At 38.2% G+C, this 24388-nt stretch overlaps 1 protein-coding gene across 5 annotated transcripts in view; it reads left to right on the forward strand.

Annotated features, from left to right (window-relative positions):
* Positions 1–24388, forward strand: part of GRIN2A (glutamate ionotropic receptor NMDA type subunit 2A) — a 196864-nt gene that overhangs the window by 142249 nt on the left and 30227 nt on the right. For all 5 annotated transcript variants that reach the window (XM_052773033.1, XM_052773034.1, XM_052773032.1 and 2 more), the window contains 2 exons: positions 1280–1509; positions 8022–8182. In XM_052773033.1, coding sequence (XP_052628993.1) covers positions 1280–1509; positions 8022–8182 — 391 coding nt within the window. The remainder of the gene's footprint in view (positions 1–1279; positions 1510–8021; positions 8183–24388) is intronic.

Genomic DNA, 24388 nt, shown 5'->3' on the forward strand with positions numbered 1-24388 from the left:
CCAGCTCAATCTTAAATGGCTCTAGAAGGTATTTTCATAAACCAAAAGTCAGCTCCATTGTGTTTATTTTACTGCACTCTATCTTCTTAGCATTGCTGCAGAATAGAAAGAGGATAAACTAAGATGTTGTGCTTGATTGCATTGTGAAAAATATGCACTGTATCAGAGAGCATTTCTACTGAAAAGAGAACATGCACTGAGTATACCCAGTTTGGGTTTTATTCTTTTAATAATAATTAAATTATTATTAAAATAAATTATAATTAAATTAATAACTAAATCTGAGTTTGTAATGTGCATCCCCTTGGATAAAAGGACAGGGCAGGGAAGGAGGTAATATGACAGGTGTCTGCATCAGAGCTTATTTTCTGAATTGCTATTTAATTGAAAAATAGATACTTATAAAAAAGTCAAATGAGTCACAGTCAGGGGAGGCCTGTTTCTCTCCATTGAGGATAAAGGGCATCTAGATGACGAGCAGTATGTGATGACTGCACTGTACTTACCTAGAGCTGGGTAAGAGCAAACTTCCCTTTATTCTCATATGGCTCTACAAATAAGGCCTTTTAAGTGGATAATAGCATTGCTAATCCACTTCTGCCGCTCTGAGGGCATGAGGGTATCATGCTGACCAGTTCTATTTGAAGCCAGAGAACTGACTCTGAACATGTGAGGTAGCCATAGTGTGGTTTGCTCTGAGTTACGTATCTATACAGGTAGCTCTTTTGTGTTGACTTACTGATTTATCCTCTGAATGCAAAGTTGCTTAAAAGTAGGTGACATATTCCCACATTTTGATCTTCAATATGCTTACATAAAGTTAAAAAAGCATAATGTTGGAAGACTGGAGATGATAACAAATAATTTGGGTGACAAAAGTACTGGAATTGAATCATTAAGACTTAAACCCACAGTTTTCCATTTTACATGTCTGCTGGCACAGAAGACCGAAAGGGGCAATACTGTGCACATACCTCACTGCAAAAGACATACCAGTTTGCTTCTCCTTGAAATCTATGCTTTCCATTTTCATCTGAAAACTTTTGAACTAAATGCCACATATAGAAAATGTTGAATTATTTTTTACAAATATGGAAATTAATGTCATTACAATAGAGAGTACCTATGGTAAATCCTGTGATTCCATTAGGAGTACAGTGAATACGTATTGAGATATTTTTTAACCGTGTCTTTGTGAGTGATCTGTTGTTACTATGTAGGGTATCTTGGCAAGGTTTAATTTAACTGCAACTAAAATAACTGCTCTTTGCCATTACAGATCCCCATGGACCGTCCTTTACCATTGGAAAGGCAGTGTGGTTGCTCTGGGGCTTGGTATTCAACAACTCTGTGCCTGTGCAAAACCCCAAAGGGACGACAAGTAAAATTATGGTGTCGGTTTGGGCTTTCTTTGCTGTCATTTTCCTGGCTAGTTATACTGCCAATTTAGCTGCATTTATGATTCAAGAGGAATTTGTTGACCAAGTGACTGGACTGAGTGATAAAAAGGTAGGTCTTCAGCTCAAAAGATGCCAGTGTCCATTCTTCATAATCCTTCTACAAATTTGTGCTTTGTGCTACAAAATCTCTGAGCAAGATAATGAGCTAAAACAGGATTATTTCATTCTGAGTGTAACCCTTTACTAACAAACCTAAGACCCAAAGAATGAAAATATCAGACTGTTTTCAAAGTCTTTGAGTTACCTTTGCAAAAGTAACTGCATTAGTTGAAAAGTACCTTTATTTTGTGATAGAAATCAATTCCTGTTTGATTAAAAGGAATGTCTCACCAATATACAAAAGCTTGAAAAATGAAAAAGTCAGTTTGAATGCAGGGAAGGCATATTTAAAATTATTTGAACATTTATGTGTGGAATAATAATATATTAACTGACAAAATATTCATAAACCCAGCAAATATCCAGTAATTATCGGAAGCTTGTTAATGCTCCTGAAAAAATGTCTTTTTGCTTTCTATGTAGTGTGCAAGGAATTTATAGAAAGAGTTCAGATTTAAAGTGGTGCCAGCACAAATAAGCAAAGAGAAATGATAAAAAGTGATACATACTGTCTGTGGATGTTTGAATGTTTTCCTTGTATGAAATGGCAAGAGTAAATAGGAAAAAGAAACAAATAAGAAAATTGGGGGGTTTGTGTTATCACACTGAACTGAGATGTAAATTACATAGGATAAGGCACAGAATTTTGATGTGTTTGTGGAAGATGCTTTCCTAATTCAAGAACTTTTGTGAGGATTTCACTTTGAACAGTACTCTCTGATAGTTCACTTAAACCCTACTTGTTTCACACAAACTGACAAATAATAAATATGCTTATTTTCCATATTGTTCTAGCTTGACTGTTCATCTTTCTTCTGCTGAAAGTATACTTCCCAGATCTTAGTACTTTTGAATTTTAATCAATAGTCTTATAAACCAGAAACCTAGCAATTACTTCTTTTTTATTTCATTTGTGTGACTGCTTTGTAATAGTGGTATTGCATGGAGGGATTGAAGTCCATTTGCAAAATTATCGTTGTGATGGATATGCCCAAAATACATGAAGGGCATGCTGTTTTCAAGTTTGTGCCCAGTTGTTTTAAAATGAAACTAAATATTGGCATTAAGAAATAATATTTAAATGGAGCATAGCACAGGGGAGAACTTCACAAGGGAATTTTCTCAAAGGACAGAAAATAAAGGAAATTGTTATTCAAAAGAAGGCGGCAGCTCAGATAGCCTTCTGTCTGTTTTTTGGTTTAACTGCTTTTTATGACCAGCCTTTGATTGATTGCCTGACGTATCAAACCATGAATTGCAAGCATGCCTAGAGGAAAGACAGATAAAAAGAAACAAAAAATGATAGTAGTTTTGTTTTCATTAAGTTGTGTTCTCGCAAAACCTTTGAAAGACTATGAAGACTGTTAAATATACCTGTATTTTAAGATAATAGTCTTAGTAAGAGACAGATAAAAAGTATTCTTCTCTTGAGGATTAAAAAAAAAGGATTTGAGAAATGTCTTTCTCCTGTTTGTGAGAAAGTACAGAGCGTTTTCCTGGGAAGTCTCGGTTTTGGCAGGATTTGGCTTGCACCTGGCACAGCACTCGCATTCAGGTCTGCCAGTGCACCCTTATCTTCCTCTCTTTGCTGGCTGTTTGCTTCTTTCACCTATGGGCTGGGAAAATGTCAGTATTTGTTCCGTGGCTTTTGGCTAATAACTTCCTTATTTTTCTCATTTTTCTATTCTTTCTGCTAAGTAGGGTATTATTTCCACAAAAAGCAAAATAAAAATCGAAAAATACCATCTGTTTTTGTGTGGTCTGCTGATCATTTATTTGATCTGCCACCTTTGTTTCTATTTTACAGTTCTTCAAATTTTGCCTGAGGTGTATAGAGATAAATCAGGGGACCCATGCCTTTCCTGATTAAATTAAACAAGCCAGAACTCCAGAAAAGCAATGATCTATTTCAAAACATTCTTCTTGTCATACACAGGTTTTGCCTCCTCCACAATCCTGAGGTTTATCGGATTTTAAAAATTCAAATAATTAAGGATAATTTATGGGAATATAATCTGATTCATGTTAAATTATTTTTCTCCCCTCTTTGCCTTGTTGCTGCAATGTTGTTAGTAGGAGAACAATTCAGGAATTTGCAACAATTTTGCTGTTGTTCAGTAGAGAGCTCTGACCCTTGCTGCAAGCAAAGCGGTAATAGGCAAAGGCCAGTGAGAAGGGACAGAAGTATGGGTAAAATTAACTTTAAATAAGTAATATCTAGAAGTTCAATAAATTTTTGAAAAAGCTTCTGGGCTGGTAAATCAGTTTACTATTCTTTCCCTCTCCCTTTTTCCTACTGCCACAACTGAAGAGTCAAGCTCTTTTGTCAATGCTGTATTGTCAATGCAATAAAGTATTCCCAGTTAGAGATACTGGGGTTTCTCAGGCCAGCTCCATATGTGATAGACTATAGAGAAGAGAAGCCAGGAGAAAACTCTTCTCTGTCTGAGCGGTCATCCCTCACTCTCCGCATTCAATATCTTCCCATTCAGGAAATGTGTTATGCTCTAGCATGTGGTTCACCAGGTTTGCTAAACACATGATAATGTGCTATTGACCCTTCCTTGCTTTAAGACCTCTTGATAGTTTCCTCAACCTTCATAATGTTGCTAATGAATTTCTGAATGCCGTGTCATCCATGTGTCACCCTGAAATACATGGCACAGCATGTACTGGAGTTATTAGGGGTGGGTGTTCATAAACTGAAATGATTCAGAAAATGAGAGGAAAATTATATTTTGACATTCTTGTGTATGTAAAAGATTTTTAAAAGCTTTGTGTTCATAAAAAGGTGCAGAAAATGAGTCCAAAAGTATCCAGCAAAGCTGGCATTTGTAGCACTTGTTACTTTTGAGACAGTTTATGCCTTTTTCGTGTAATGAAAGAGAAAATATTGCTAAGGGAGAGTAGGTAGCAGTGGACAGAATTCTCTTACAAAGTGTTTGTCTGCTGTGATTCCTCCACACAGTCACATTTTAAGAAAAGTCCCACGTGTATGTGGTCTAGGGGATTCTCTTCAACATTAATAGGAAGCCCTAATTATGCCATTTACAGGTTACTTATTTTTGCAAGATTCACAGTATGTTGTAACCTTGGCTTTATGGTTTTGTGCAACAAGATGTCACAAGGACTATAGTTACTCAGAGATATGTCTGTGTGAAAACAGAGCAGGCTGAGGTCAAAGACAGCATGGATGATGGGGTAGTTAGGGTGACCCTCTTACCCCAATCCATCTCTCCACTTCAATATTAGACCTTTACAGTGCTTTTTGAGGGTTGTCAGGCATAGATATTGACTGCATTTCAGTAACTGATGATTATAATAATAGTCTTGGAATTACTAATAGCTATATTTTTCAAAGATCAGAAATCAGATTGTCAGTGTTTACCATCTGGTGAGAGAAGAAAGGAGAGAGTTCAAATATGGGTGTTTTTATATCACTCGAAACCAGCCATAATTCCTGTTAAGATCTGTGTTAGCAGAGGGAGAATATTTACTATTTTCTACTATTATTTCAGTAGTGTTTACCACAGTTCCTTAAAATACTCCAGAACAATAACAAACAACTGCTCCGAATACCAGCCTTTTCAGACAAGCATGCAAATCTTCAGATTAAGTCAGTATTTAATGTTTGTGAAAGATCACTTTACTAACTTCATGAAATTGTCAGTTTTATTAAGGCATATAGGTAAAACAAAATAAAAGCAAAAGATTGGAGTTTTTGTTGCCACGTGCCACAGTTCTAGCAACTGGCAGAGCATGGGGAAACAAGAACAAATTGGTTAGTCTTCTGAATAACAGTAGATCTCTCCACAGTTATGATTCAAGCAGGGGGCTTGTTCATTAAATTTAAGGATTTTATTAATGGTTAAAAAAAATTAGCATTTCAGAAAATGTCTAGGAAGAAAATTGCTTCCTAGCAGACATGATATATTTTATTTCCCATCATGGGGCTTCAGGGAAAATGAGTACATGTAAAGACTTGATCCTTTTTTCTTTCTTGTCTCATGCCTGCCACATAGATCTTTGCTGCAGCCATAGAGCCTATATGCTTCTCCAGGACATGTCAGTTCACAGAATATAGGTTTAAAATCATTGATGAGAACTTTATACATCTTAGATATGAGTGCACTGTTAGTAAAAAGATTTTAAACCCTTCCTTTCTTCTTTACAAGTAGTCTGTGAGCAGGCAGTAGTAGCAGACAATCCTTTAAAAAAAAATTATCTCCTTGTGACTGTTAAAATTCATTGGTTGGGTGTCTTGTGCCAAGAAATTCCAGTCTCTGGATGGTGTTTGGAACTATTCACCTGCTTGTTATCCCTGTGATCTCTGAATGAACTAGTACTTTTTATTAATCTCTGCTCTCCTGCAGAAATATTTTTGTGTTCTATGAATGTTCAGTTTGGGACAGATAGCTCAATTCCTTCAACTATTCCTATGGGAGGAAACCCCTCCCAACATCTTAAACTCATATGAATGTTGTTGAAAAGTGAGAATATTCGGAACCAAACTCCATTTCTAAATTACCAGGATACTCCTGCACGATCTCCCTGTTCCCTCAATTCCCCTGCCATACCCCAGGATTAGGAATTGAGCTTGCAGAATGCTCATCACAGCCGAGTTTCCAAAACATTTCAGCTGTATGAACAGCAGCAATTTTTACAGGTCTTGAAATTGATGTTGTTTCTTTAATTATTTTTTTCCAGTTCTATTGACTGGCAAATTTGATACAGATATTAGGAGATATTGGAAGCCATCTCACTACTTCAGGGATTCATTATCAGTAGATTTAAATGAAGTTAATAGCAAGCTACATCTGTATCAGTAGAATCTCTGGACATATATTTAAGAGCAGGGTTTGTTTCAGTGCTGCATAATAAACTCAAAAAAGGAGACAGCAAATATAGACTAGGAACCATGACTAGTATACAGTGTAATTTTAGTGCATGGGTCAATTAGTATGTGTAAAGTAGTAGCAAAGTAATAATTTAAACAGTAAAGCTGTGAAAAGGGAAAATGAGAAAAGTAAGACATCTGTTAGCTAAACGAATAGAGAAAAATAGAATTCATTCCTTTATGGTTTGTCAAAATATGCTTAATTAAAATGAAGCATTTAATTGTAGTTCTGTAACATGAAAATATTGTTGCAGCAATAATTTCATAGTCAAGGTTTGATGAAATTGAAAATACTCCCAGTTTTTCTATAAGCCTATTTGTATTCTCTTTGCAAATTGGCACTGGATCCTGGGAATTCTTGATGCCCCGAGACCAAACTTTAAAAAGAGAAATATTATATATGTAGCCCAAAGGAAGCAGCAGCTGTATAAATATTAGCTGTCTCTTGCAGCACAGGGTATGTAGATTGCTCTTCTAACTTCAACAGTAAAAACAGAGTGCATTTTACTGTGGAATTCATGGGTGACTGCTTTTATCAATGCTCAATTGAATTTCCTCGTTAGCCAGTAGTTCCTCTAATTTGAGGGGTCTTTTTCATTTATTTCTTAAAGACACATTTTAACTTAATCCTCAAGTGTCACTTGGTATTTAAAGGGAGATCTTGAAAAGGTGCATAAGAAATTTTCAGGTCTGTTAGCAAAACTTTATGTGAGATTATCTGAATGACTTCCAAATCTGAAACCTGAGTGTGCTCTGAGCTATTGCTATTCCTTTGCAGATGTTCCCTGTTTGTGCTTGTTTGTCTGTGCTGATGCAATAGTGATATAGAGGGTAAAATTGTAGAACAAACCTATATGACCTCAAGCAGACTGTTTGTAGTTTTAAATTGTAGGAATAAATAGGGACTAGGATTATAGGTGTGAGCGCTCCAGAAGCCCTTTGCATGTCAAGTGACGTAGCTGCTGATCCCTGGGGGAAGATGCAAGAACTTTTACTCCCCTGGAATCATGGTGGTGGAAGGAAAGCCAGCCCTCACCCTGTCCCTGCCTGCGCACAAGCTTCCTGCAGTCACCTGCAACCCTCCGGGAGCAGTGCGTTGGGCTCCCTGTCAAGTAGTGCAAATGGTCCTTTCGCCGCCTTTGTGTGGGGACCCACAATGTCACAACTGAGATGGAAGTGTGAAATAACTATCAACAAAATACTGTTTTCTTTTAATTGCCGTTTGCCAGTGTGTCTGCTTGTAGCTTGGGTTCACTAGGGAAGATGTTGGCAGATGAGGAACATCTGCCAGTATCTCGCTGCTCCAGTTTCTGCTGTCCTGCCATATTACAATGCAGGGGAGAAAGTCACATTAGAGTGGCAAAATTGAGCTGTTTTTACTTTGGATGTAGATGTTTCTGTAAGTTCGGTCAGTGGGAAGACAGTTTCTGCTATAATAGAGCTGAATTAACACACAGCATTTGCCTAGAAGAAATTTGAGGCAGCTTCTGGTTTTTTCAACCTGGAATTGCCCTTCTTCACATTTTGAATGCCTGAAACACTTTGCTTTTCCCTTTTCTCTCTAGTTTCAAAGGCCGTATGATTATTCACCTCCTTTTCGATTTGGAACCGTCCCAAACGGAAGCACAGAGAGAAATATCAGAAACAACTACCCTGATATGCACCTTTACATGACGAAGTATAATCAGAAAGGAGTTGAAGATGCCTTGGTCAGCTTGAAAACTGGGTAAGCTTTTTTCCATGGATTTTAAAAAGCACTGTATACTTTGCAGAAACTGAGAAATATTGATCTGTACTTACTGTGATACTGAAGAGACTGATGTCAGGCATGCTGTGTAGTACATGGCTCTTTTTTTTATTTTTCAACTGCATTGTACAGATATCAGAAAGGAAAACGATTGCCTGTGATTTGTATGACTTTTAAAATTACATGGAAGATTGATGTCCTATGTAAATTACATTCAAAGGGCAGAATTAGTATTTCTCAGATTTAGAGAGAGATGATACAGATGGACCTGGAGTTGGGTGGGGACTCAACACAGAACATGATGTTTTGTGCAGTCTCTAGTTATCTTTGCAGAACTTGCTCTGAAGGTGCTTTTGCAGGGTGAATTTCTGACAAAGCTTGTTTGTCTGGCCAGTGTGCAACTACTTGTAATTTCTTTTCAACTTCCCATCCCTTTGGTATGTTTTTAGGTCCACTCTTACATTTTCTTCCCTCCTCTAATTAGCATGGCCCTGTACATTTACTGTCACATCTGAAGTATTGACTTCAATCTTCATAAAATCTGTTGAGATGAGATAGTCTCAAATGTACTATCTAATCCTGCTTCTGGCAATCTTGGTAAATATTCTGGCAAATATTATTGTCCTTCTTCCTTAAGATCTGAGATTTAGACTTGAGTGCCATCTATCCTTTTGTCTCTCTGAAGTAGCCCATTCTGCCTGGTTGGACAAAGAGATTGAATTTTCATTCTTAATCCTCAAAAGGTATAAGAGTGACTCACTACTTGCGTCAGTATTCATCTGCGCGACAGGAATGTGTTAGCTCTAGTAATCTTTTCTAAACATATTGGCTTGATAATAGCATGTGTATTTTTGTTAATAATACTGGATTACAATAATCATAATTTATCAATATAGTTTGTTTAGGTTTGTTTTGAAATGAGAAAGCTAAGTTACCCAGAGTGGATTTCAGTACATCTACTCTAGTGGCTGTTTCAAGGCACATCTCACCTGCAATTATTTATGGTGAACACAAGACACATTTCTCCCTATACTAAATTAAGCTGTTACTTTTGGTCCTCTTTTGGGAACTGCTTGTCCTTTTAATTTTTACTCTCCTCCCAAACATATAGGGGATTGTAACATATCTCTTATGCAAAAAAACCTGAAGTCCCCAAATCTTTCCTTAGAGTGCAGGTTCCATTCGTTAAAAAGTTATCCTTCCTACTGTTTCCTTCTCTGCTGTCTCCGTGTTGCTGTCTGGACTCCCTCTGCTGTTGTTTCTCAAGGCGTTCTCAAGTGGCGTTTCTCAAGCACGGTTTGTCGTATCCTAGGATAGACATGTGACATAACGTGAGATGAACCTCGCCCAAGGTCTTCCAAACTGGAGGCAGAGCCCCTGCTCTGACCGAGCCTGTGCAAGTGATATTTCCTGGGTGACAGCTAAATTATGCATTATAGATAGTCAGCTGAATGCTACCATTCCTGCTGTGAATTTTTAAAGAAGAAGCTATCCTTAATTTCAGCCATTGCTAGGGCTTGTTCAGTTGGATGGATAGTTTATTTAGGCGATGTATATTCCTTGTACTTTTCACCAACCATTTGTGCTTCTGAAAGCCCTTGAAAAAATGCTGTTAGCTTTAAAATCAGGCCACCTGTCAGATACTTGAGCATGAAAAGGGGAGGGCTACCTGACTGCAGTGTGGTTCGGGACAATCACTAAAACTCAGGCTGGCTGCTTTTGTGCCAGCTGCTGCTCTTCCTCAAAAGCTTTAGTCCTTTTGACAGTATAAGCTATTCATTTTTTACAGATTCCCCTCCCCCCGCCCCATGCTGGAGTTTCTTTCCTCTTCTAAGTGATTTCTCAGTGTGGACACCCCCAGGTGTCTACCTTGCTCCCCTTGGCTGACATTTCTGTAGCAGATGGTGCAAATAAGCTGCCATGTGCAGTGTTTTCTGGATCAATATAAGTAACTGCTACATACAGCTGCACTCCTTAGTATTTTGTCTGATGGCACCTACAGAAGGATTAAACAGCATGCCATCGGCTGCTGAAGTTTCCCACAATAGAAGTGTCACTTTGTGTTTGCTTGTACCACAGGTTTGGACATTCCAGCAGCAGAGTAGTGTCAAGTGGGCTTACATGTTTTTCTGCCTTCAGTTTCTGCGCAGCAAGAACTGTGCAAAGACCCAATCAATGTGGTAATTGTGGGCAGTAAACTCGGTTACAGATCAGGCAGCATGATCGTACCTTCATTTGCCTCAGAGTGGTTTCTCTCTGGAAAGACGATTTCATTTAGGTGACCAAAGCGATCAGGCTCTGTCGTCCTCACCTGTCACTTGCACCTTGAGCGCACCCAGGTTTTCCTTTTTGCTAAGATGTTTGGTGAAGATGTGATGCAGCTCCTGTGGCTGACACCTCAGGGATCTCTGGAGCTAAAAGTGTCCTGAATGAAAGAGATGAGACTGTATAATATGGGACTGTAATAACTTGCATTCTCTGTAGGGAGGAGAACAGAAAAGCGTGAATAGGTATTTGGTAGTATATTACAATTGCCTGCCTCTTCTTTTTCTCCAGACTCATATTCTTCAAAAACATCATTTTTCACTTTTTCTACCAAATTTTCTGTTCTGTTCCTCAGTATACTCTTCATTTTTTATATACCTGCACTGTATCTTCTTCCTTTCTCCCTTGTGAAGTATTTGAGCAGATTGTTTCTCTCTTCCATGTGGTTTGCCCTTTCATCCCTATCTAGATGTGATGAAGCTTTCACCTTCCCTACTTCGCTTGATCCCATGATAATACATCTTGCCCCATAGAGCCTATGTTGCTACTGCTCTTCTGAGGATGACCTGTCACTTCTTACTCAAACTGCTTCTGCTTCTGAGCAAATATATAATATCTATTTTCCTCTTCAGTATGTATGTGTTCTGCTTACCTTATTACAGCTATTTTGTCTGTTTTCATCTTTATCTCTTGTCAAAGCTATTCCTGTACTTTTATCTTTTTTTCTTTTTTCATCCTCATCATTGGTAGCATACAACAAGCAATTTTTCTTACATATGGTAAACCTTGCTGCTTCTGCACATCTTTTTGAAGATGAACGACCTGGTAATTATAGAGTCATAGACTACAGACCTGGGAAGGACTTGCAAAGATTGTCTGGTTGATAACTGCTGCTGTGAGTCAAAATAAATAGTACCTGTGTTATTCTTGAAGAATGTTTGTATAACCTGTATGTATTTCCAATCTCACTTTTGAAACTACTTTTGCTTAATTGAAGACATAAGATTTAGTCCCCTTTAATTCCCTATATATAGTGTTTGATTCTAATTTTATGGTGGAGCAAAAAATACCAGCAATCAGGCAATACTTAATGACTGAATAATGCTACACATGTGGCATCTGATCTAAACAGAATCAAACTATCAAGTAGTTGCTTGTCACAATTCAGTCTGGCTTTGCTGTATCTCAAACTCTTAAGCCTTTCGATCAGCTTTAATTAGCGTTAACCTCTTGAGATGTATCGGGAATATCTTGATCTTTGAGACCATCATGTTTAATACATGTTACTGAGTTGAACTGGAAGGAGAAAGCAGGAAGGAGACAAAAATAAAGCTCCAGATGCACAGATTTATCTAATTTCTTTTTTGTTGAAGACATGCTCATGTCCCTTTCCTCATTCTGAAAACAAATTAAAAAACAAACTGGTCTTTTTATCTTGCTTTCTCCCAAGAAGTGAAAAATCAGCTGCTTCAGTCCAGTCGGTAACATGGCTGGGAAAAACCTCAAGGGCAGAAATGTGGATAGAAATGTGTATAAAATAAATTATGTTCCTGCCTTTATTTCCTGGTCTGGTATGGAGGTTAGATAGGTCTTGTGTCAGAGTATTGCTGTACATGCAGAGATAAGTGTGCACACATCCGTGTCTGGGAAGCCTTGAACGAAATACCCAGCCCCTTTCTGTTTTCATCTTTGAGAGGTGAAGCTAATAGTGTTTCAAAAATTAACTTACAAGGGAAGCATCTGCATTTGTTTTTTTTAATTAGAACAAACAACTTCACTACATGGGCAATAGCCTTGGACCTATCTTGTTCAATTAGCATCAAAAATGTTTAAGATCATTCTAGAAAGGAATCAACTGGGAAATGCTGCAAATCAAAATGGAAATGACATTTTTACTTTAGACCGACATTGACATTATACTTACTCCTTCAGGTGAATCCCCTTGGGGAGGGTTCATTGCAGCTTACTCATGAAGGCTTGTTGCTATCAATGGTGAAGGCAAATTTATCAGCTATATTGGTTTTACCCCTTTGATAAGAAATCAAGCTTTGTTTCTGAAAATACAAAAAAAAAAAAAAATCTGTAAAGTCTCAGTAATATCTGCCTCTTGTCAATAGTGTCTTATTTCTGAGATTCACAGATACAGGTCTCAGAAAGCTGCTGAAACACCATTTGAACAACAGCAGAACTTTCTGTATTTGTTAATTAAAGGTATCAGTTTGCAACCAGGCCTGCTAAAAGGGAGGAAAATTCATGCACCTTGTTATTGAAGTACTACATAATATTTTTCAAAATGACAAAATATTGTCCCTCCTTCAATGCAATTTAGTACTGAAAGTAATCACAATCTTACAAGCTTGTTAAAAAATGTACTGGCATTTTTCTCTATATGTCATGCATATAAGGGATCAGCTGAACCACACGTGCTGTGCTACCTGCAGAGCTTCAGATTGCTCTTTAGGCAGGACTGAGCAGCTCAGGAATTCTCCAGGGTTTTTTGTTCCGTTTCCTTAATGAAAACAGAATTGGCAGTTATTTTCCTGAGCATCATTCAGAACAGTAAAGTCTGTAAGATATTAGCTAATGTATTCTTGGTGGGTGAAGTCCAGCTCTGTTAGAGCCATGGTGGCTCCTGTGTGTTCTTTAGATGTTCATTGATCACATAAAGTTCTAAAAATGCATTGCAAGCATTTCTGTCTATGCTGCATTTAATTAATCTACATTTCTAGAACCCTCTGTACCAGAGACACAGATCCTATTGATTTTGCTTCTTGAAGAGAGAATAGGTCTTCAAATAGGAAGTAGTTAATTATTGTTTTATGTTTACAGTGGCTGTTTGGGTTGGTTTGCTTCTGTTTGCTTTGCTATATTTTTCCACAACAACAAGGTTATAGTTAAAGAATGCTATCTTTTTGCAAGCAAAACAACCTTACCTGTTGTAATTCTTTGGTGTGGGTTGTATCCGCTCATAGCTGTTGAGTTTGCACGTAGTGTTCCTCTGTGTATGGGTGTTCTGCTGCTGTAAAACTGTCAAGAGGAGAAAATGCAACGGCAATAAACTGGAAATGCATTTCATGTTCTCACCTTTGCCCCAACACACCTACACTGGAATATTGTGTGGGATTTAACTGCTAATAGCTGAAATTAGAAAATTTAATTGGGAGAGTGTCTTCTTACTAGAGAGAGAAAATGGCAAACTTTCACTTGCCTATTGCCTGTCACTGATGCATCCATCTATTTTTTTTCTTCACTTCTTTAATTTTCCTGGATATGAGGACTGCAGCTGAGTATGGCGCAGTGTATATCTTGTTTCAAGAAAAGAGATGGTCTAACTGATGCTGTGTTATGGCAGCATATTGATGTGAGGGCTTTATTTCAGTTTCATTGCAAAAAGCTGAGAATATAACTTGTTGCAAGGAAACTGCAGCAATGAATCCCTTGTGTTCCGCAGGCAAGCAGCCCCATGTTGTAAGCTGCAGACCCCCTTACTGTCATGAGCGGTTTTCAGTTTTTATTTACAGCCACAGCTGTGACTATATATTCAGAGATTTGATGCTAAAGTTTACTTGGGAATCCATCTGCCTTCCTGTTAAAGATTGCTATGCTTGGTAGTTTATACATGTCAAGTTTAATACCTTATTCCCTGGTTGTCTGTGGCATACTGGTGGAAATACAAAGCCGCTTGGAAAGAATGCTGTGGCAATAGCATTTCTGCATGGCCATTTCTACATCGGCAGGTATGGCCTCAGATGCAGTGGATTATCAAATTTGAGCTGTCCCCGGAGAAGATGCTATTGGCCTGCAGGTGTGTCCTGAGCTGCCAGTCGCTTTGATAGGAACAAGTGATGATTCTATTCCTCGGCACTTTTTAATGACAAATAATACTGCTAGAAGAAACACCTGAAAGTATCTAACTGAACAGCGTGAATGGCATGAGAAATCATTTCCTCCCCGCAAGCACACTCTCCCATGTGAAAACAACAATATGATTATTAACCTTTGTTTTAGAATCCAATGGTACTAAGCAGAGAAAGTGCAAGAGAAGACCCTAGAAGGCTCTGATGCCCTTTTAAACTCTCAGTCTCTAAGTTTATTGGCCTGAATTAGATTTTTGTTGTGCTTACAGTGCTTATAAATTGTATCCAATTCACAGCTTGGCACACTCTGTTATTTGCTGAACAGATACGAACTGGTCAGAGGCCGTGCTGGCAGCTTCTGCAGCATGGCACAGGCGTAACCAGGAGGCAAACGTCTCCATTTCTGTCAGCTGGAACACAATTCAGATTGTGCCCAGCAGGTCCTTCTGTTAATTAGGTCTGTCAATTAAAGTGGTGGTGTGCCTAAAGTAAAAAACAAAACAAACTTCTCTTTTAGGCAGCCAGCTGACATCTCCACTTGGATGCAAAACCAATTTCAGTATTTTTTGCAGTATTTTCAATTTATTTTTACAGAAAAATTGTCATCAAATTTTTCATCAAAGGAAAAACTTTCTAGTTTTTATTGTTTCTGTGGTTCGTACCTTTTTACCTAAAAAGAGGAGGGAAAGCTATGAGAGAAATCACCTGTTTGAGAGAAAAATTATATATTCTAAGTTTCCATAAAAAGCACAAGTTTTCATCATTCTTGTGGGCAGATAATAACAGCTTGCAATGGGAACTTAAAGAAATGTTCAGCAGACATAAATTTTTAAACTTTTAATCTAGTGGCTCAATATTTTTCACTGTTTCTGATTGACAACACCTTACAGTATTTAGAATTGAGAATATTTACTCTTTTCTTGGACTTTTAATGTTACAGTACCTAAAGAATTCATTTACCAAATTTTAAAGAAATTGCCACAGATGGTTGACTCTCAAATATGTTTGAGGGAGGAAGGGAAAGGTCAGTGGGCAGCATGAGGTATCTGTAGTCTGTAATAATTTATTGCTTGCAACCCTCCTGGATGCCTGTTACGCTACATGAAGAGGGAAACTGTGCTGGAGACAGCTTTAGCACAAGCACTACTTTATGCAACTGAATTTTAAAATAATGTATCAAATCCTTAAAATCCAGCTATCATTCTAAGAACATGATGTTTTCCTGCTTTCTCATGGCCTACTCATCAAAGCTCTCTATTCTGAGCCTGCTTGGGTTTTGTGTTTTTCACAAGCTTCAAAAACAGGATTAAAAATTAAATACAGCAACTGAAATAACCAGTTTTTAAATGGGTGATCCTTGCTCCAGTCACATTTTTAAGATGTCACTGAAACAGCACCCTGTAGTTGAAGTATGTACTGATCTTAATGAAGAGGGAGTGATCTCCTCTTTCAAAGTATCTTTCAAAGTACGAAAGCCTTGGAGATCTTCTTGGGACACTCAAAATTCACCAGTTTAAACTACCAAATCTGAAACTTGTTTATTCACATGTGATTGAAAAAATATTTTCCCGAGTCTGCATTTGCTGTTACTACAACAAAACTTGTAATCTAAGATAGGAATTAGCCTTTTTTTTTTTTTTTAAAGGAAAGTACTGAGTGATGAATCCAATTGATATCTCTAAATGTTGTTTTGTTAAGGAGAAATGTTTAAGAAAATTACTGTCCATATTTTCATCAGATCTATAGGATATTAACTTAAAATATTTTTGTCAGACCCTGAAAATTATTGTGACAGGTGAACATTCCTTTTTAAGGGGGTGATAAATCCAAAACGTGAATGTGTGACATAAGATGAGAAATTAATATTTCAGATAATTCACTGTCAATGGTACTTATAACTAATGGTCAGGAATATAAAATAGCTTAGAGGACTGATTTAACTAGCTCCTGGATTGCTCTACTTCTGTACAAAGGCACCCACTGGACCATTTTTCTGGATATAGCTTTTGGACATTTTTGGAGGCTGATGCTTAGAAGCATCCATTTCTGCAGCTGGTCTGAAAGACAAAATAAAAAATTCAACAGAGCTGTGAGACAGGACCATGGGAACTCCTTAGAAAAAAGCTGAACTGAACTTTAATTTTCTCAGTCAAATGAAATCTGAAACTGAGCTAGACCACATCTGAAGCACTGATGAGTTCAGGCAACTTTTGCCGTAAATCATATATGGACTATCATATTTTATGCCTGCATACTTTCTGCCTCATAGCTGGAGTAGAAATAGTGATGTAAAATACTTTCAGAACTTGTTGTTCTGTGGTACTCTTCAGCGCTGACAAGTTGAAATAATCACAACTGTAGATCACTTAAGATTTTTTTGTTGTTGTTTAAGTAAAAGTGAACATCAGTCGGCCTCTCCTCTCTGCTCTCTCTTCTCTCTCTCAGCATCTCTCTGTCTTTTCCCTGTTTGGCACCAGATCTTTGTAAAGTCCAGTAGTGATTGATAGAATATTGCATTTGTGGAGTTAAGTTGGCATACTTACATTCTGGAGATGAGGTGTTGTGAATACCAAAATTAAAACAAGCTCAGAAAGAAACTGAAGGACTTGGTGGAAGGTGAATAATTTAGCAGCTGTTAAACATGATGGGGCTTAATACAGCCTGTAACTCATGAAATATCTGTTCATCTGAAGCCAAGAAGATATGTTCAGGGACAATAGCATTCATACATGTCTTGTTTCTTTTATTCTTCATTAAGCGTCTATTGTTTGCTAGTGTCATAGATTATTGGGACCTAAGTCTAAGCCAGTAAGGATCTACCACCCATGTGTGGGTGTTCTTAACCATATATACCTTTGGGGAAACTTGTAAGTCAAACAGCACTGAACAAAGGTCCAAAACTACCTGGGAGAACAAGATGTTTGCCGTGGTCCAGAAAGTCTATTTATCCCTATCAATTTTGACAGTAAGTACTAAATTATTGTACAAATACAAATACACTTTCCTTAAAACCATCTGAACGAGCTGATAGTGTGAGTAACAGTTTTCTTCCTAACATTCTGTAAAAAAGAAATCTCTGCTAAACAGTTTGGCCCATTTGGTATTTTCTCTCCTGGTTGACTAGGTACCTTAGTGCTCTTCTGATTTTTTTTAAAAAAGGTTAGCTCCTGTGTCTGTCTATATTACCATTTTTTAAGTAATACAGTTATCTATCTAATGTCTTTAAATATTACAAAGTACCTGGAAATAAAATGAACAGGTGAAAGTAACTATAGCCCATCTAACCCCTCTTCTTTTGAGAAGAAGCTATTCTAAGTTTTAGTATTCATTGGATTTGGGGATGAGATCAGGTGCTTGGTGAAATATGCTGAATTTATCCTTCATTATGCTATTGTAACTGGGACAAAACCTTTAATCTAAAAATATATTCTCCCTACTCGACTTTTCAAATTTTGTGTTTTGATAAACTGACGCTTTGCAAGTACTTTATTGCTTGGCTTCTGAGACTTGAAGTAGGACACTATTCCACTGTATAAATTAATCATAAAGGCACACTAAATTTTCCATTATTTTGTTGCTAAGGGAAATGTTATAGGGACTGGGAAGGTGGGTGGACAGAGGGGCAGTGAATGGGAGCTCCTGTGAGTGAGGACCGTGAATATGCCGGTTCGGGTAACCACAGCCAAGTGATGCAGGAAGGTTCACGGCGGCTTTTCTGGCAGCCTGAGATTGCCCTGACAGGTGAGGTGAAGCCTCCACAATCTCTCACAATGGTGTTAATGTCTGTCAGAGCTTGGTCATTCGAATTTTGCGTCTACATTTTCTGTGTGAAGGTTAAAGTGAGGACAGTTTGAGCTGGGAGAAAAGTTGAAAGCTCATTCCCTGCTAATGAGTTCATCATATAACTGGGTTAAACTTTGCTAACCTGCGTTGTTGCAGGGGCGTGGTTGTTAAATTTTCCCCTCATGAATTGTCAATGTCAAGATGTCAAGAAATCCATCCAGTGTATGTGAACTTAAGATCTGCATGGAGCTGTTTGAATATGTGCTAAAAGATAAAGTCACTGCTAGTGATGAAGTGCCATCAGACAACCTGAAACGCATTTTAGTCAAAGCTGGGTAAAAGAAATCATCAGTCCTTCATGCTAAAGGTTAAATATCTGCTTCTCTTGCTCCAGCAATATCAAAGTGTGACTTTAGAGCACTTTCATTGAAGCCTTGTATTCAAAGCAGCCTTCTTTCCCTTTGATTGCTGCATCATTCCATAGTGACTTTTTGGCATTAGATCCCCTCGACATAGTTTTAGAGATGCACATATGATGTTGTATCTCTCATTGTGCACTCTTGACATACTTACTTTTATCCCTTCTGTGGATAAAGAAGGGATAAAATGTAAATTATTCAATTTGTAGTACATCTGTAAATCTATAATGTAAATCCATCATATTTTAAAGCCAGTATTTTTGCACTTGCTGCCTTCCCAACAATGGTATTGATGGTCTCTCAAATATATGCTTACATTTAATCCAGCCTTAAGTGGATACCAGTTTTTTTGCCTAATATCAAATTAAAAATGCTACTTTAAGGGTCATGTAAGCCATTTATTCTGCAGACTATGCAATTTATTTTTAAAAGCAAAAAAGCTGAAAAGTAGTGTCTTTGCAGAATGTTTTGAAAATGAGCTGTGTCTCTCCAATATTATGTTTAGGAGACAAAGCTTTAATAGGTAAAAGCATTCTTGATGATGGGGGTGGGGGTAAAGAGGGGAGGGCAAAGGTGGTGTTAAAAGTGTTTTAGGACTGACTGCCTTGCAGTCTGGTATTTGTAATAAGACAGTAATTTCAAATATTGTGCTTTCAAAAGACATGACTGGAGCCTTAGTAAACAGGTATGACACTTGCTATGTAATAATCTTTGTAGTCACTTTTGCATTTATTTACAACCAAATTTGAGCAATAACATCACTTATTTTTTTCAGTCACCTAGGCAAACTTCAAAAATAGATCTGATTCCATTAACTGTCTTTCCTCAGAATAAAATTTATATAATTTATAATGAATAATTATTCTTAAATATGTAACTGACCTTTAATTTTTCAAAACAAACCCCAGAATGTGCATATTTGAGTTAAAAGGTACTCTTCATCAAAAATCATGTAGAAAAGTCATTGAGATACAGCTATTTACAGCAAAATGCAGTGCAATCAAATTGCTATGATGGTGCACTTCATATATTACATGCATTCTGGTTTTGTCTAAGTCAAATCTGTATTAGTAATAATACACAGCTTTTGTCTGGCCATGAAAAGAACATATTTGGGGTGTTAGAAAACATAAAGAAATGAGAGTGAGAAAAATTGATTCTGAAGTTAGTGTCCTGGATCTGACATATGAACATTTTGCCAAATGGTACCCACTTTAGCAAGAAATTAATTCTGCTGTAGATATTGTATGTTTGGATTTACTGGAGTAGTTGAAAACTGGAAAGTGGCTTCAGTCGTGCTCCAGTTTCTCTGATCCTCAATGGAAACACAATATTATTTGTTCCATAAACTCCAGTGCTTGACAATAAAATAGAAGAATGTGAATAAACAGGACTGCATTAAAGCATCCCTCTCATTTTCTGAATACTATGACACAGGTCATAGCAGGACACAAAGTAACTGAAAGAGATTGATTTCTAGCATGCTGGATTACTGTTTGTGTCTCCAGAACTTACGAGCAGATTGCCATTTTAGATATTTCCCTCTTGTTCCATCAAGAAAACAAAATTGCTGAACAATCATGTAGTTGGTCAAGGAAGCAAAGTAACATTTCCCAAGTAAGCTATACTTCTGTTGTTGAGCAAGAAGCTATGACTAATAAAGGAGCATTTTCTTAATCCTGCTTCTCAATTTTCGTCGTAGGAATTTGATGAAAAGTATGTGCCAATAATAAAGATGGGGAAAATTATAGGGAAGTGTTTTCAGCTTTTCTGAAATTACTTTGCTGTACCTTTTCCTCTAACTTTAATTTTCTTTACAGAGGCATTTTTGGATGTGCACAGCAACACTTTAGAGAATGGGTTTTTGCAATAGCTAATCTGATTTTTCAACTCTCATACTTCTTGGTGTCTCATAAATGTTTAGGTACAAGACTGTCCACATTTGTTTTTCATAGATCTCCCACTTCAAATTATTACATTCAGTAATGCTCTTTTGGGGTTTTTTAGAACTATTCCAATTCATAATTTTATAACACCTGATGTTCTCCTATGCTGTGTGAGTTAAAATTCTCCCCACCCCCTTTCCTCTTTGTGCTTGCTAGGTAATGAAGGACATTTTCCTTTGTAGTCTCTCTTATATAAATATTCCAGAAATGTTTATTTTCTCTCCTACCCAGGATTATTGCAGTAGTTCCGAGGAAGTTTACAAACCTGCCAGTTGCTCAGTGAGTCATAACACTGTAGTCCTGTTCCTCTGCATTCATTGAAGACGCCTGGTGCATTTGGCTAGATCAGGGCAGTTATAAATCTTGTTTCTTGCTGCATTCCAGTTTCTATAGTTCTCTTTCATCTTTTTAATAATTCTTAGCAGTTTATTTAAACCTACACAATGTGACAAAGCTTATCGCCCCCCTGAAGTGGCTGCACTGAAATGACAAGTTAATTGATTCATTTTTACATGACTCAGGTTTGCAAGAGGCTTTGAGCCTTTCTTGATGTGGGGTGCTGTACTTGGTTCGTGTAAGCTGTTTTACAGTGAATATGTAACTTAAATAGCAGAGGGATCAGCGCTCGGACCAACACAAAGCTTCTCAGCTGTGTAGCACAGCTGAATTTTGCTGCCACAAGAACAAAGATCCTGGGGCTTGCCAGTCCATCTGTAGACAAAGAGAAAGAAGAAAAGGGTGAACTGGAGCACAGATCCAGGCTTGCCAGTCCTGCCTTGAGAGTGACAAGACAAGGATGGGCTACTGCGTCCAGCAGGCACTGCCGTGCATGCAGCCTGGATCTTCCATCGGTGCCAAGCAAAACAGCAGATGTGGCTTTCCCCACATAGACATAGCAGGAAGGAAAGTCCTCTGCAGCTCCAGCAGCCCGCTGGCCCACGCAAATGCCTGCTTTGTCTTCTTCTGGAGCTTATGCCCACTGCCACCTTTGCAAACAACTCGGAAAGGGTCAAATTTTCAGACTTGCCCAGATTTTGCTGTCTCAGTTTTTGGAAACTCTTATTGAGGAATGCTTAAAGTTGTCTGAAAGTTCTTAAAAATTCAGAGTGTCAGGAAATTCACCTCCTAGTGATGAAAGAGTTGGGTGCCCTAACATCTGAGAGCTTCAGTTGTGGCTTATTACTCCCTGCCCATGCTGCAGGGGTACATCGTGTTCTGAAGCTTTGCTTTGCAAGGAATAGTACTTCTGTAATCAGCACATGATGAAGAGATAATTAAGCCTTGAGAGGTTATAAGATTTCTGTTGGAGAAAATATATTCTGAATATGAGTTTGTGTTTGTAGACAGCAAGACTTTTTCAGGGCAATCAACTTTTTGATTTACAGTTCAGACATGGGGCAGCAACTGATAGCAGAACCTTTCAGCACTCAGCATCTGTCAGGAAAGTACCTCATGTTTTTAAATTGATTTGTGTAACGAGAATTACTGTGACCTTGAAGTAGTTGTCCTGGTTTCAGCTGGGATAGAGTTAATTGTCTTCCTAGTAGCTGGTACAGTGCTGGTTTTGAGTTAGGTATGAGAAGAATGTTGACAACACTAATGTCTTCAGTTGTTGCTCAGTAGTGTTTAGTCTCAAGTCAAGGATTTTTCAGCTTCTCACGCCCAGCCAGCAAGAAAGCTGGAGGGGCACAAGAAGTTGGCACAGGACACAGCCAGGGCACCTGACCCAAAGTGGCCAACGGGGTATTCCATACCATGTGACGTCATGTCCTGTATATAAACTGGGGGGGTGGGGGCATCACTGCTCGGGGACTAACTGGGCGTCGATCAGCGGGTGGTAAGCAATTGCATTGTGCATCATTTGTATGTTCCAATCCTTTTATTATTACTGTTGTCATTTTATTAGTGTTATCATTATTACTTTCTTCTTTTCTGTTCTATTAAACTGTTCTTATCTCAACCCACGAGTTTTACTTCTTTTCCCTATTCTCTCCCTCATCCCACTGGGTGGGGGGGGAAGTGAGTGAGTGTCTGCGTGGTGCTTAGTTGCTGGCTGGGGTTAAACCACGACAGTAGTACAGAGAAAACCCTCAAAAGTAAAGCCTTCTGCATCTTCAGAACCTGCTTTCCTTGTGTGTACCCACTGCAGCTGATGCCAGACTCTCTGGGAAGCTGGGGATGTGGGTCCACAGTGAGTGAAACCGTGATTGTGCCTTGTCTTTCTCTCCCAAGGTTTTACTGCACTGCTCAATAACTAAGGAGGCAAGCTGCGTATGAAGAGTGTGATTTCTGAGGTAGCAGAAGGCTTTTGTCCTGGAGTCTTTAGCAAAGATATATTTTTCCTCTGTATTTCTGACTGAGTCTGTTTTGACAGAAGAATAGCTGACTCTCTATATTTTCTCTGTGTTTACCAGCATGTGTTTTATATGCTTACATTGCAAAACTATAAATCCCAGAATAAACAGATCACAAATTCTAGAGTGTATTTTAACTTAGGTCGGCTGGTTGCAGCAGTACCCACAGAGAGGAGCATTACCTTCCAATCCCTTGCCTGAGCCAAAGGCATCCACTGAGAGGAGAAGTATCCTTCCTTCCCCACAGATAACTGTGGAGGTCTAAAAGCATGAGATTGGATTGTATTGATTATGGTAACTGTCTGCCGTAGATTAGAAATGTTGCAAGCATCTTGAGGGTATGGCAAGCAGTTTTCTTTTTTTCCCTTGTGCACCTACCCAAAGGGTGTGGATTTTTGTTCTTTCTCTCTACAGAAGCCAAAGATTGTCTCCGAAGTGCTGAATCAAAGCACATCATTTAGAAAACTGTCTGGTCTTGTGTTGAAGACTGCAGACTTGGGCAGTATCCCAACACCCTCTTGGCTATTTCCAGTTTAGTTACCCTTAGTGCTAGGTAGCCATCCATACCTTATTTCCGGATTGAATTTGTGACACATTGCCTACCAGATGTTTAGCAATTGTTTTCTCTGTGTTAAATTACCCATTTAAAGGAAGGAGAAAGTCAGACTTTTAGCAGTGATGGAGCTAAACTGACTTTTAAGCTGAGGATTGCACCAACGGAGTTTTAGGGAAGAGTGGAAAAACAAAGGAAATGATGGCCCAGCTATTTCTTTTAATGGTTGTGAGCCACCTGTACTTTCTCTAAATTAATTACTTCACTAAATTCCAATTTGATGACTTGAATGGTGACTGTTGGGGTAAGTACCCTTGAAGGGAAGCAATAAAGTACAGTAAGTAGTGACAAGAACTTCACTCTTCACTTTTTCATGACAGCAGACAAAATCCAACAACCTCACTCTCTCCCGCGATTTCTCTTGGTTTAACGTGAGATGGATAGGGGTATTTTTTAGTGCTACATCTTTGCTCTCTGATCTAGAATTTGACAAAAGTTAGGGTTCTGTCTGAATCTGTTGATTAATTGTTTAAGAGCAAACATTGAATTATGTTGTGCATGAAAGGTGTTGTCTGTTGGGTTTTTTTCTGTCAGTAGCCAAAACCTGATATGCCTAGGTCTTGCTCTGTTCTGTGGATATAAATTAAAGGCTTTATCAACATAAACTGATTTAAGCTAGTGGCAAGTGTGATTCCAAAACTGCAACAGCAACAGAATTCACAACTGGTACATACTGATATAATATGATTGAAGTTGATGCTCTTGTACCTGTTTGTGCCACAGTTAATTTATTTTTATAATTCCGTTTCCATGAAGACAGGTCCCAATTGTTTATGAGCAGTATTTTGCCAGCCTCTGTCATTTGCACGTTGTTAGAAAATTTTAGCAGTGCTCCACAGTAACGCATTGTGGCTCTTCAAGGGCACAGCAGGCAGTGCCGGCAGTGCCTGGCAGCTGCAGTGCCAGTGAGGGTGGCAGGGTGAAGACTCCTCCTGCACCAACCTGTGA

This window comes from Harpia harpyja, chromosome 21 (genome assembly GCF_026419915.1).
Source record: "Harpia harpyja isolate bHarHar1 chromosome 21, bHarHar1 primary haplotype, whole genome shotgun sequence".
In the NCBI taxonomy this organism is placed as follows: domain Eukaryota; kingdom Metazoa; phylum Chordata; class Aves; order Accipitriformes; family Accipitridae; genus Harpia; species Harpia harpyja.